This window comes from Strigops habroptila, chromosome 1, assembly GCF_004027225.2.
Source record: "Strigops habroptila isolate Jane chromosome 1, bStrHab1.2.pri, whole genome shotgun sequence".
Classification (NCBI taxonomy): domain Eukaryota; kingdom Metazoa; phylum Chordata; class Aves; order Psittaciformes; family Psittacidae; genus Strigops; species Strigops habroptila.
The window spans coordinates 794,185-806,374 of NC_044277.2; the positions used below are offsets into that span (position 1 = coordinate 794,185).

Sequence of the window (12,190 nt, forward strand, 5' to 3'; positions counted from 1 at the left end):
GGACCGGGGTAGACGTGTCCGCCCGGAGCCCCCCGTACCTTATCCCATCGTCTAGCGCGAACCTCCCGCTCCCGCCAGCCGTCATCCAATGTGAAGCGAGGAAGGGATGACAGACAGCGATAACAGCCAATGGGATGGGCGATGAGAGCGCGTTGCCGCCGTTTGGTCCCGCCTCTTCTGGCGGATGTCGCGTTCTGATTGGCGCAGCGGGCCGTCAGCGCGGAAGCGGAGCCGGGTGTGGAGAGCGGCGGTGAGGGGGTGCGGGCGGCGCCATTTTGGGGGTCCCTGTGGGGGGGGCGGTTGGGGGGTGTGTGTGGGGGGGAGCTGGTTTAGGGGTGTCCCTGTGGTGGTGGGGGGGTAGTTTAGGGGTGTTGGGGGGTTCTTGTGGTGGTGGGGCTGGTTTGGGGGGTTCTTGTTGGGGGGGGCTGGTTTGGGGGGTGTCTGGGGAGGGGGCTGGTTTGGGGGGTTCTTGTTTTGGAGGAGCTGGTTCAGGGGGTCCCTGTGGTGGGGGAGGCTGGTTTAGGGAGTTCTTATTGCGGGGGGGGGCTGGTTCAGGGGTGTTGGGGGGTTCCTGGGGGAGGGGGCAGTTTAGGGGGTTCCTATGGTGGGGGGGGCTGGTTTGGGGGGTCTCTGAAGGGGGGGCTAGTTTAGGGGTCCCTGTCGTGTGGGGGGGGGGCTGGTTTAGGGGGTTTCGGGGGGGGATGTTTTTGGGGCCCCTGTGGTGGTGGGGGCTGGTTTGGGGGGTTCCTGTTGGGGGGGGTGGTGGTTTTGGGGTTCCTGGGGGGGGGCTGGTTTAGGGGTTTCTTGTGGGGGGGGCTGCTTTAGGGGGTTCCTGTTTTGGGGGGGCTGGTTTGGGGGTCCCTGTGGTGGGGGGGGGCCATTTATTGGGGGGCTGCATTAGGGGAGTTGTGGGGGGGGTCTCTGGGGGGGGGGCTGTGTTTTGGCTGCTGAGGTGGGGGTGATGGGTGCTGGGGGTGCCCTTTTAGTGGGGGTCTGGTTTAGGGGTGCTGCGGGTGCCCCTTTTTGGGGGGGGGGGAGTTAGGGGAGTTGCGGGTTTCCCCTTTAATGGAGGGGCTGGGTTAGGGGTCCCACCATGGGGTTCCCTTTGCTGGGGGGTCTGCTTTAGGGTGCTGTGGGGTGCCCTTTTGGTGACGGGTCTGGTTTAGGGGTGCTGTGGGGTGCCCCATTGATGGGTTAGGGGTGCTGTGGGGTGCCCTTTGATGTGGGGGGATCGGTTTGGGGGTCCCACCATGGGGTTCCCTTTGCTGGGGGGGGGTCTGCTTTAGGGATGCTGTGGGGTGCCCTTTTGATGGTGGGTCTGGCTTAGGGGTGCTGTGGGGTGCCCCATTGATGGGTTAGGGGTGCTGTGGGGTGCCCTTTTGATGGTGGGTCTGGTTTAGGGGTGCTGTGGGGTGCCCTTTGATGTGGGGGGATTGGTTTGGGGGTCCCACCATGGGGTTCCCTTTGCTGGGGGGTCTGCTTTAGGGTGCTGTGGGGTGCCCTTTTGGTGACAGGTCTGGTTTAGGGGTGCTGTGGGGTGCCCCATTGATGGGTTAGGGGTGCTGTGGGGTGCCCTTTTGGTGATGGGTCTGCTTTAGGGTGCTGTGGGGTGCCCTTTTGATGGTGGGTCTGGCTTAGGGGTGCTGTGGGGTGCCCCATTAATGGGTTAGGGGTGCTGTGGGGTGCCCTTTTGATGGTGGGTCTGGTTTAGGGGTGCTGTGGGGTGCCCCATTGATGGGTTAGGGGTGCTGTGGGCTGCCCTTTTGGTGACGTGTCTGCTTTAGGGGTGCCATGGCTTGCCCCACTGATACCCCCTAGTGTTCTGCGTCCCACCACTGGGTGCAGCCCCAGGTCCCCCCTTTCCCATATCCTCTCCCCTTGGGCTCCCCCTTTCCCCATCGGCGGTGCCCCACATCCCCCCCCCTTTTCCCTGGTGTAACTCGCGTGTGGCCGTGGGGCAGCGCCGTGGGGCAGCCCCGCAGCATGCACAGCCTGGTGTTCCTGTGCGCCCGCCGCCTGCTGGGCCACGCGCCGGGCGCCCGCCGCGCGCTGCCCGTGCTGCCCGCCGAGCTCTACCCCGTGCTCTTCCGAGCCGCCTTCCTGGACGGGCGCGCGCTGGCGCTGCGGGACCTGGTGGGCGCCTGGCCCTTCCCCCTGCTCAGCCTCCCGTGCCTGCTGGGCCGCTGCGGCCACGCGCCCCACCGCGCCCAGCCCGCGCCCCACGGCGCCCGCCACGCGCCCCACGGCGCCCACCGGCCCAGCAAGCTCTGCGTCCAGGCCGTCATCTCCGCCGTGGTGGCCCAGCTCCGGCAGGCGCTGGAGGAGCCGCAGCAGCCCGGCAGGTACCCAGTTCCATCGCGGTGGCTGGGAAGCAGGGTCCTGTCCCCAGTACCACATTCCCTTGGGATGGCCGGGAAGCAAGGTCTTGTCTCCGGTACCACATTCCCTTGGGGTGGCCGGGAAGCAGGGTCCTGTGTCCGGTACCACATTCCCTTGGGATGGCCGGGAAGCAGCGTCCTGTCTCTGGTACCCAGTTCCATTGGGATGGCCGGGAAGCAGCGTCCTGTCTCTGGTACCCAGTTCCATTGGGATGGCCGGGAAGCAGCGTCCTGTCTCTGGTACCCAGTTCCATTGGGATGGCCGGGAAGCAGGGTCCTGTGTCCGGTACCCAGTTCCATTGGGATGGCCGGGAAGCAGGGTCTTGTCTCCGGTACCACATTCCCTTGGGATGGCCGGGAAGCAGGGTCCTGCCTCTGGTACCACGTTCCATTGGGATGGCTGGGAAGCAGGGTCCTGCCTCTGTTACCACATTCCAGTGGGATGGCCGGGAAGCAGGGTCCTGTCTCCGGTACCGCGTTCCCTTGGGGTGGCCGGGAAGCAGGGTCCTGTCTCCGGTACCCAGTTCCCTTGGGATGGCCGGGAAGCAGGGTCCTGCCTCCGGTACCACATTCCCTTGGGGTGGCTGGGAAGCAGGGTCCTGCCTCTGTTACCACATTCCCTTGGGATGGCTGGGAAGCAGGGTCCTGTCTCCGGTACCACATTCCCTTGGGATGGCCGGGAAGCAGGGTCCTGCCTCCGGTACCGAGTTCCATTGGGATGGCTGGGAAGCAGGGTCCAGGTTTTGGGGGGTGTGGAAGGAGGAAGCTGGGGAATGGCGTCGGGCTTGGTTCGGGCATTGGTGGTGCTGCACTAGGAGAAATATGGAGTCACGGAACGGTTTGGGTTGGAAAGGACCTTAAGATGATCCGGCTCCACGGGCAGGGACACTTCCCACTGGAGCAGGTTGCTCCAAGCCCCTGTGTCCAACCTGGCCTTGAACACTGCCAGGGATGGGGCAGCCACAGCTTCTCCTTCAACCCATTCCCATTTCTCCTCATGGGGAAGAACCTCATCCCAAGATCCCATCTAACTCTTCCCGTTGGAGCTGTTCCTCCTCATCCCATCCCTGCATCCCTTGTCCAAAGCCCCTCTCCAGGTCTCCTGGAGCCCCTTTAGGCCCTGGAGCTGCTCCAAGGTCTCCCCTTCAGGAGCCTTCTCTTCTCCAGGCTGGACAATTCCAGCTTTTCCAGCCGGTTGAGGGTTGGCTTTGGCTGCTGGATTATGGGATTGGTTTGGCAAAGCCATGGGCTGGCTTCAGATCCCTGCTGGGAAGCTCCCGGTGGGTTTCCCCACCTCCCTCTGGCTTCTCCCCACTGTTTCCTTACGGGGTTTTAGGGATAACGATTCCAGGAAGGGGTCTCCCTGGAGCCTTGGATGCTTCCAGGGATGGAGCATCCACCCCTCCTTTGGGCCTCAGCACCCACCTCGGGGCCGGAGCGAGCTGCTGGGCACCCCCAGCTCTCCCCGTTCCCTCCTTTCCCTGCCTGTTTTCCCACCCATTCCTTGTCTCCCAGCGACAGGCAGTGCCACCTGCGGGTGTTGGACATGACGGGTCTCCAGGACGACGACACGGACCGCGGTCCGGAAGGGATGAGCCTGTGGTCCGGCACTGTGGCGGTGGCCAAAGCTTGCCTGGAGGTGGCCAAACACCAAAGCGACCTCCAGAAACGCAATTCCAAGCGGCGCAAAGGTCCTTCGGGAACCTCGTCCGCGCCCCAACCCGTCGGCGTGGAGATCCGCGCCGACCTCTTCGTCAACAGCACGTCCTACGGCGTCCTCCGAGACGCTCTGCAGGCCACCGGCAGCCCCATGCGCCTGCGGTGCCGGGATTTCCACGCCGAGGAGCTGCCGGTGGCCGGGATCGTGGCGCTGCTGGAATGCCTGGCGCCGGGCGGCGTGCGGCGCGTGGACCTGCGCTTCAACAACCTGGGGCTGGCGGGGCTCTGCCTGGTGGTGCCGCAGCTCAGCCGCTTCCCCGACCTGCTCAGCCTCAAGCTGCCCTACAGCAACGTGGACGTGCGGCGCCACGCGGCCGGCGCCGACGCCGGCTTCCGGCGCCTCGCCACGCACCTCGGGAAGCTCCGCTCGCTCCGGGAGCTCAACCTGGGATCGTCCAGGCTCTCCGGGAAGCTCAGGCAGCTGCTGAGGTGGGTTGGGAGAGGGAGAAGGGGTGGCAGGGGATGGGGAAGGGGGGGGGGACACACACGTGGTGAGGCTCGGTAAGGTGGGGGTGTGGGGTGGGGGATCCCGAATGTAAATGGGCTGGGATGGAGGGAGGATGGATGGGATGGATGGATGGGATGGATGGATGGGATGGATGGATGGATGGGATGGATGGATGGGATGGATGGATGGGTGGATGGATGGATGGGATGGATGGATGGATGGATGGGATGGATGGATGGATGGATGGGATGGATGGATGGGATGGATGGATGGATGGGATGGATGGATGGATGGATGGGATGGATGGGATGGATGGATGGGTGGGATGGATGGGATGGATGGATGGGATGGATGGGATGGATGGGAATGGATGAATGGATGAATGGATGGATGGATGATGGATGGATGGAGGATGGATGGTGGATGGGTGGATGGGATGAATGGATGGATGATGGATGGATGATGGATAGGAGGGATGGATGGATGGATGGATGAGGGATGGATGGGTGGGTGGATGGATGGATGAATGGGATAGATGGGATGGATGGGATGGATGATGGATGGATGATGGATGAGATGGATGATGGATGAATGGATGATGGATGGAGCAGCCCTGAGGAGAAGGACTCTGGCGTGCTGGCTGAGGAGAACCTCCCCGTGACGTCCAGCTCTGGGGCACCACCACAATCCCTGGCAGTGTCCAAGGCCAGGCTGGACACAGGGGCTTGGAGCAACCTGCTCTAGTGGAAGGTGCCCCTGCCCATGGCAGGGGGTTGGAACTGGAGGAGCTTTAAGGTCCCTTCCAGACCAAACCATTCCATGATCCCCAACTCCAGGTGGGATTTACAGCTCCTGGTTGGGTTTTGCTTTGGGACCCATCCCCATTGGTCAGCAGTTCCGTACGAGGTCGATCCAGGTGTCCTTGGTGTCCTCATGGCTCCTTCTCCCTCTTCCCACGCAGGAACCTGGAGGCTCCTCTGGAGAGCCTGGAGCTGGCCTTCTGCTACCTGCTGCCCGGGGACCTCGCCTTCCTCTCCCAAAGCCTCCACGCTCCAGCCCTCAAGAAGCTGGATTTGAGCGGCCACCACCTCACCGAGAGCCTTCTCCAGCCTCTGCGCTGCCTCCTGGAGAACTGCTCCTCCCTCATCCACCTGGATCTCATGGAATGCCAACTCACCGACTCCCGCTTGGAAGCTCTTCTCCCTTCTCTTTGCCGCTGCTCCCGGCTCCGATGCTTGGGCCTTTTTGGCAACCCTCTGTCCACGCCGGGCCTCAAGACCTTGTTGCGCCAAACCTCCGTCCTCCAGGACCTCTGCCTCGTGGTCTACCCCTACCCCGTGGACTGCTACAGCCGGGAGACGCCGCGGCCGCCGTCGGCCTCCGCCGGGATCTTCGAGGACACGTTGGATGAGGAGCGCTTCACCGCGGTCAGCGCCGAGCTCTGCCGCATGCTGGTGAGCTCCGGCAGGGACAACGCCGTGTGGACGGCCAGCCTCTGCCGCCACGGCACCCTCGACTACTTCACCCTGTGAGCCCGCAGCTTCGGCCCCCCCCCCAAAATTGGGCTCTTTCTCCTCGTTATGGAGCTTTTCGGGGGGGGGGGGGGTGCATCTCCCTCGTTTCGGTGCCACTTGGGTGCACCTTCTCCGCGTTATCTCCTCGGTTTGGAGCTTTGTTGGCATCTCCGCGGGGTTTTCTCCTCGGTTTGGAACCTTTGTTGGCATCTCCCTCAGCTTTTCCCCTCGTTTTGGAACCTTTGTTGGCATCTCCCTCAGCTTTTCCCCTCGTTTTGGAGCTCTTTGGGCACCTTCTCCCTGTTTTCCCCTTGTTTGGTGCCTCTTTGACACCTTCTCCCAAGGTTTTCTCCACGTTTTGGTGTTTTTTGGCATCTCCCTGAGGTTTCTCCTTGTTTTGGTGCCACTTTGGCACCTTCTTACTGAGATTTTCTCCACGTTTTGGAGCTTTTTGGGCATCTACCCGAGGTTTCTCCTGGTTTTGGTGGGTTCTGGCATCTCCCTGAGGTTCCTCCTCATTTTGGTGCCACTTTTGACACCTTCTCCCAAGGTTTTCTCCACATTTTGGAGCTTTTTTGGCATCTCCGTGAGGTTTTCTCCTTGTTTTGGTGTTTTTTGGCATCTCCCTGAGGTTCCTCCTTGTTTCGGTGCCACTTGGGCACCTTCTCCAGGTTTTCTCCTTGTTTTGGAACCTTTTTTGGCATCTCCCTGAGCTTTTCCCCTCGTTTTGGAGCTCTTTGGGCACCTTCTCCTTCAGGTTTTCCCTTGTTTTGGTGCCACTTTGGCACCTTCTCCCTGTTTTCCCCTTGTTTGGTGCCGCTTTGACACCTTCTCCCAGGGTTTTCTCCTTGTTTTGGTGTTTTTTGGCATCTCCCTGAGGTTCCTCCTTCTTTTGGTGCCTCTTTGACACCTTCTCCCAAGGTTTTCTCCACATTTTGGAGCTTTTTGGGCATCTCCCTGAGGTTTTCTCCTTGTTTTGGAGCTTTTTTGGCATCTCCCTGAGGTTCCTCCTTGTTTTGGTGCCACTTTGGCACCTTCTCCCTGAGGTTTTCTCCACGTTTTGGAGCTTTTTGGGCATGTCCCTGAGGTTCCTCCTTGTTTTAGTGTTTTTTGGCATCTCCCTGAGGTTTTCCCTCGTTTTGGTGCCACCTTGACACCCTCTCCCTGAGGTTTTCTCCACGTTTTGGAGCTTTTTTGGCATCTCCCCAGGGTTTTCTCCTCGTTTTGGTGCCCCATTGGCACCTTCTCCCTGTTTTCTCCTTGTTTGGTGCCTCTCTGACACCTTCTCCCAAGGTTTTCTCCTCATTTTGGTGCCTTTTTGGCATCTCCCTGGGGTTTTCTCCTCATTTTGGTGCCCCACTGGCACCTTCTCCTTGTTTTCCCCTTGTTTGGTGCCTCTTTGGAACCTTCTCCCTGAGGTTTTCTCCTTGTTTTGGAGCTTTTTGGGCATCTCCCTGAGGTTCCTCCTTGTTTTGGTGCTCCTTTGGCACCTTCTCCCTGTTTTCCCCTTGTTTGGTGCCTCTTTGGCACCTTCTCCCTGAGGTTTCCCCTCGTTTTGGAGCTCTTTGGCCACCTTCTCCCCGCCGCTCCCACCACGTCTCCGGAGCCGACATTCCCGCTCCCACATTCCTCCTTCTCCATGTTCATTAACACAAGAGATTCCTTAATAAACGCTGTTGCTTGGACGGGCTCACGGCAAAGCCCCCGGCACCGCGGCGCCGTTTATTGTCCCGCTCGCCCCCCCATGGGTCCCCATCCCACATCCCAGCCCTGCATCCCGGATTCCCAGCAGGAACCAGCTCGGTGCTCCTGGTTTAAGCTTCTTGAGGTGGTGGTGTTGGTGGCACCGGAGCAGCACCGGGGATGGGGCCACCGGGAACGCCCGGCTCAAGTGGGGCACGTGGAGATGGGAATATCGGAGCATTCCCGGGCACTTCCCGCCCAGAGCAAGGGCAGCAGCTCCTCAGTGAGCCGGTAGCTCCGGCCTTCCCATAGGAAGTGCGTCGGCGGCTGCTCCTGCCCGTGCTCGTACTGGAAGCGGGAGCTCCATTCCAAAGCCAGCGCCGAGCGCACCAGCCCCACGCCGCCGGATTTGGCCGGCGCCGGATGATAAAGCCGCCCGTTTTCCGGGAATACCGTTAGCTTTTCCGGCTGGAACGGCACCACCAAGCGCTCCCCGGCGCCGCAGTAGGAGAGGAGCCGGGAATCGCCGGGCAGGAGGTGGGTGAAGACGACGGGACGATCGTCGCAGCGGAGGAAGTTCCGCTCCCGGCCGCAGCGGGAGAGGAACGGGAATTCCGCCTCGTAGCGCCCGCTCCGGTTCTGCTCCAGCTGCTTGAAGAAGAAGCTCAGGAATGCCACGTCTGCCGGGAGGGACACAGGGATGGGGTTCATGGGGCTCCCCCGGGGGGGGGAGGCTGGAGGAGGAGGGATGGAAGCACCGGGAAGCGCCAATGGGAATCCCCCCCCACACACCCCGTCAGTGCTGCCGTGGGATGGGATCCCGGTTAGGGATGGGATCCCGGTGAAGGATGGGATCCCGGTTAGGGATGGGATCCTGGTTAGGGATGGGATCCCGGTGAAGGATGGGATCCCGGTTAGGGATGGGATCCCGGTTAGGGATGGGATCCTGGTTAGGGATGGGATCCCGGTGAAGGATGGGATCCCGGTTAGGGATGGATTCCCGGTTAGGGATGGGATCCTGGTTAGGGATGGGATCCCGGTGAAGGATGGGATCCCGGTTAGGGATGGGATCCTGGTTAGGGATGGGATCCCAGTTAGAGATGGGATCCCGGTTAGGGATGGATTCCCGGTTAGGGATGGGATCCTGGTTAGGGATGGGATCCCGGTGAAGGATGGGATCCCGGTTAGGGATGGGATCCCGGTTAGGGATGGGATCCTGGTTAGGGATGGGATCCCGGTGAAGGATGGGATCCCGGTTAGGGATGGATTCCCGGTTAGGGATGGGATCCTGGTTAGGGATGGATTCCCAGTTAGGGATGGGATCCTGGTTAGGGATGGGATCCCAGTTAGAGATGGGATCCCGGTTAGGGATTGGAACTTAAGGATTGGATCTCCAGGATGAGAGGGTCAAGTCCCAGTTAAGGCTGAAATCCCAACGAAGGATCAGATCCCGAGTCAGGACTGGATTCCAATCAGGATGAGATCCTCATTAAGGATGAGATCCCAAATAAGGATGCGATCCTTATTAAAGACAGGATCCTGGTTAAGGATAAGATCCTAAGGCTCAGATCCTGATTAAGGATTGGATTCCAATCAGGATGAGATCCCGATTAAGGATGAGATCCCAAGAAAGGATTGGATCCTATTTAAGGACAGGATCCTGGTTAAGGATGAGATCCTAAGGATCAGATCCCAAGTCAGGACTGGATTCCAGTCAGGATCAGATCCTCATTAAGGATGAGATCCCAAATCAGGACGGGATCCTGATTAAAGACAGGATCCTGATCAAGGCTGGGATCTCCAGGATTGGATCCTGATCAGGATCCTGGGACTGGATCCCAGGTACGGGTTGGATCTTAATTAAGGATCAGCTCCTTATTGAGGATCAGCTCTGCAGGATGAGACCCCGAGCAGGGATGGGATTCCAACTGAGGATCCCAGTCAGGGCTGACGGGGAAGGGCCATGTTTGGGGTGGTTTGGGGTGTTTTGGGGTGTTTTGGGGCAGTTCTGGGGTGTTTTTGGTTGGTTTTGGGGTAGTTTTTTGGGTGTTTTGGGGTGGTTTTTTTGTGTTTTGGGTGGTTTTGGGGTGTTTTTTTTGTGTTTTGGGTGGTTTTGGGGTGTTTTGGGGTATTTTTTGGGTGTTTTGGGGTGTTTTGGGGGTGTTTTGGGGTATTTTGGGGGGTTTTGGGGTGGTTTTGGGTGTTTTGGAGTGGTTTTGGGGTGGTTTTGGGGTGTTATTTTGGGGTGTTTTTTTGGTGTTTTGGGGTGTTTTTTTGGGTGTTTTGGGGTGTTTTTTTGGTGTTTTTTGGAGTGTTTTTTTGGTGGGTTGGGGTGTTTTTTGGGGTGTTTTGGGGAGTTTTTTTGGTGTTTTGGGGTGTTTTGGGATGTTTTTGGGTATTTTTGGGGGGTTTGGGGTGTTTTGGGGTATTTTTGGGGTGTTTTTTTGGTGTTTTGGGTTTTTTTTTTTTTGTGTGTTTTTTGGAGTGGTTTTTTGGGTGGTTTTGGGTGTTTTTGGGGGGGTTTTGGGGTGTTTTTTTGGGTCCCGGTACCTTTGAAGCAGGTGATGAAGTTCTTCACTTTGGTGTCATCCAGGAAAAGCTGTGGAAAAGCAGGGAAAAGCCTCAGGATTCCCGAGTGTCCCCAGCAGGTGCAGGGGCTGCTGGCAGGGACCCGAGCCCCTCTGGGATCGGTGCGTGGTCCGTGCAGGGAGTGCCCAGGATCCGAGTGCGATCCACGTGGATTCCACCCGGGATCTGTTCGGGATCTACCCGGGATCTCACAAGGATCTATTTGGGATCTATCCTGACCCATCCAGGTTTCTGGGGGTCTCTCGGGGGTCTATTTGGGATCCCCCCGGGGGTCGCTCCGGGATCGGTCCCTGGGATCCACCCGGGATCCATCCCGCGGCTCTTTGCCGTCCCTTTGGGATCCAACCGGGATCACCCCCCCCCCCAGGGCACTCCCCGGTCCCGTTATCCCGGTGTATCCGGTGTTCCCGGTACCTGTCCCTGGTGATCCAGGTAATAGAAGTACTCGCGGGTGCGCGGCTCCGGGCGCTGCCCCTGCCGGTACCCGGGGGCCGCCGCGCTCGGGCCCGGCCGCAGCCGCAGCGCCGGGAGCAGCCGCATCCCCGGACCCGATCCCGGACCCGATCCCGGTAACGACCCCGGACCAGGGCCTGCGACCAGGCCCCGCCGCGGACCCGGAAGTGACACCGGAAGTGGCGGGGGGCGGTACGAGCGCTGCACCGCTCCGGGCGGAACCAACTGCCCCGGGGGGGGGCCGAGAGAGGGAGAGAACCCCGAGAGCCCATAGAGAACCCGATAGAGACCGTGTGGACACCCAGGACCCCTATAGACACCCATGTAACCCTATAGACACCCAGAACCCCTATAGACAGCCATGTGCACCCCTATAGACACCCACGTACCCCTATAGCCACCCATGTGCACCCTATAGACACCCATGTGCCCCTGTAGACCCCCATGCGCACCCTATAGACACCCATACACCCTATAGATACCCATACACCTCTATGAGCACCCACACCCTTTATAGACACCCATGTACCCCAATAGACACCCACGTGCCCTATAGGCTCCTGTGCACCCCTATAGACATCCGTACCCCCTACAGACATGTAGACACCCATTTACCCCTATAGACACCCGGGCACCCCTATAGGCACCCCTATAGACTCCCATGTACACCTATAGACATCCCTATAGGCACCCGTGTACCCCATAGACACCCATGTATCCTTATATACACCCATACCCCATATAGGCACCCATGCACCCCTATAGACTACCACACCTCCATGTTCCCTATAGATATCCCCCCCAGTCCTATAGACACCCATGTGCCCTATAGACACCCACACCCTCTATAGACACCTATTGATCCTATAGACACCCGTACAGACACCCATGCACCCCACAGGCACCCATCCTCCCTATAGACACCCCTACAGACACCCAGATATCCCTATAGACACCTCTGCACCCTATAGACTGGCTCCTATAGACACCCAAGTACATGTACCCCTAGAAGCACCCAGGCACCTTATACACCCCCATGTACCCCTATAGACACCCCTGGGCACCCCTATAGGCACCCATGCACTCCTATAGGTACCCCTATAGACATCCCTTCAAGCCTCTAGACACCCCTATAGACACCCATTGGCTCCTATAGACACCCATGTACAGGCACCCTATGGACACCCAAGCACCTCACAGATCCCCATGTACCCCTATAGCCTCCCCTGGGCACCCCTATGGGCACCACTATAGACACCCATTTCCCCTATAGGCACCCCATAGATACTCAGGTACCTGATCCTATAGACACCCAGGCCCCCCCCATAAACATCCATACCCCCTATGGAAACCCATGTACCCCTACAGACATCCATTTGCCCTACAGACACCAATATATCCCTATA

The 12,190-nt window shown here is 59.5% G+C and overlaps 3 protein-coding genes across 7 annotated transcripts; 1 reads left to right on the plus strand and 2 right to left on the minus strand.

Annotated features, from left to right (window-relative positions):
- Positions 1-1,291: 1,291 nt before the first annotated feature.
- LRRC14 (leucine rich repeat containing 14) lies at positions 1,292-7,140 on the plus strand. 3 transcript variants are annotated; one of them, XR_003990392.1, is made up of 4 exons: positions 1,292-2,342; positions 3,894-4,526; positions 5,507-6,898; positions 7,022-7,105. XR_003990392.1 is itself a non-coding variant. In XM_030478052.1 (3 exons), exons 1-3 carry the CDS (start codon positions 1,984-1,986, stop codon positions 6,075-6,077), a joined length of 1,563 nt encoding a protein of 520 aa, XP_030333912.1. In that variant the 5' UTR covers positions 1,292-1,983; the 3' UTR covers positions 6,078-7,140. The 3 variants fall into 3 exon arrangements, 1 of the variants encoding a protein (XP_030333912.1); XR_003990390.1 differs by having other exon boundaries at positions 5,507-6,980; positions 7,022-7,103; XM_030478052.1 differs by having other exon boundaries at positions 5,507-7,140.
- LOC115604720 (ribosome-binding protein 1-like) lies at positions 6,124-7,763 on the minus strand. 3 transcript variants are annotated; one of them, XM_032919881.1, is made up of 4 exons: positions 7,156-7,763; positions 7,017-7,115; positions 6,805-6,850; positions 6,124-6,557 (listed from the first exon to the last, which is right to left on the minus strand). In XM_032919881.1, exons 1-4 carry the CDS (start codon positions 7,684-7,686, stop codon positions 6,124-6,126), a joined length of 1,110 nt encoding a protein of 369 aa, XP_032775772.1. In that variant the 5' UTR covers positions 7,687-7,763. The 3 variants fall into 3 exon arrangements, with proteins under 3 accessions (XP_032775772.1, XP_032775770.1, XP_030333932.1); XM_032919879.1 differs by having other exon boundaries at positions 6,805-6,847; positions 7,011-7,115; XM_030478072.1 differs by lacking the exon at positions 6,124-6,557 and having other exon boundaries at positions 6,567-6,847; positions 7,011-7,115.
- C1H8orf82 (chromosome 1 C8orf82 homolog) lies at positions 7,736-10,974 on the minus strand. The gene is made up of 3 exons (XM_030478086.1): positions 10,746-10,974; positions 10,293-10,341; positions 7,736-8,422 (listed from the first exon to the last, which is right to left on the minus strand). The coding sequence occupies exons 1-3, from the start codon at positions 10,869-10,871 to the stop codon at positions 7,947-7,949; spliced, it is 651 nt and encodes a 216-aa protein (XP_030333946.1). The 5' UTR covers positions 10,872-10,974; the 3' UTR covers positions 7,736-7,946.
- Positions 10,975-12,190: the final 1,216 nt, after the last annotated feature.

Coding starts and splice junctions, on each gene's coding strand:
- LRRC14 (XM_030478052.1), top strand. CDS start 1,984: ATGCACAGCCTGGTGTTCCTGTGCGCCCGCCGCCTGCTGGGCCACGCG. Junction 2,343..3,893: donor GAGCCGCAGCAGCCCGGCAG/GTACCCAGTTCC, acceptor CTTGTCTCCCAG/CGACAGGCAGTGCCACCTGC. Junction 4,527..5,506: donor AAGCTCAGGCAGCTGCTGAG/GTGGGTTGGGAG, acceptor CTTCCCACGCAG/GAACCTGGAGGCTCCTCTGG.
- LOC115604720 (XM_032919879.1), bottom strand. CDS start 7,686: ATGTGGGAGCGGGAATGTCGGCTCCGGAGACGTGGTGGGAGCGGCGGG. Junction 7,116..7,155: donor TGCCAAAAAACACTAAAACA/AGGAGGAACCTC, acceptor AGCTCCAAAACG/TGGAGAAAACCTCAGGGAGA. Junction 6,848..7,010: donor GGAGAAAACCTCAGGGAGAT/GCCCAAAAAGCT, acceptor AACAGGGAGAAG/GTGCCAAAGTGGCACCAAAA.
- C1H8orf82 (XM_030478086.1), bottom strand. CDS start 10,871: ATGCGGCTGCTCCCGGCGCTGCGGCTGCGGCCGGGCCCGAGCGCGGCG. Junction 10,342..10,745: donor ACCTGGATCACCAGGGACAG/GTACCGGGAACA, acceptor GCTTTTCCACAG/CTTTTCCTGGATGACACCAA. Junction 8,423..10,292: donor CTTCATCACCTGCTTCAAAG/GTACCGGGACCC, acceptor CCCTCCCGGCAG/ACGTGGCATTCCTGAGCTTC.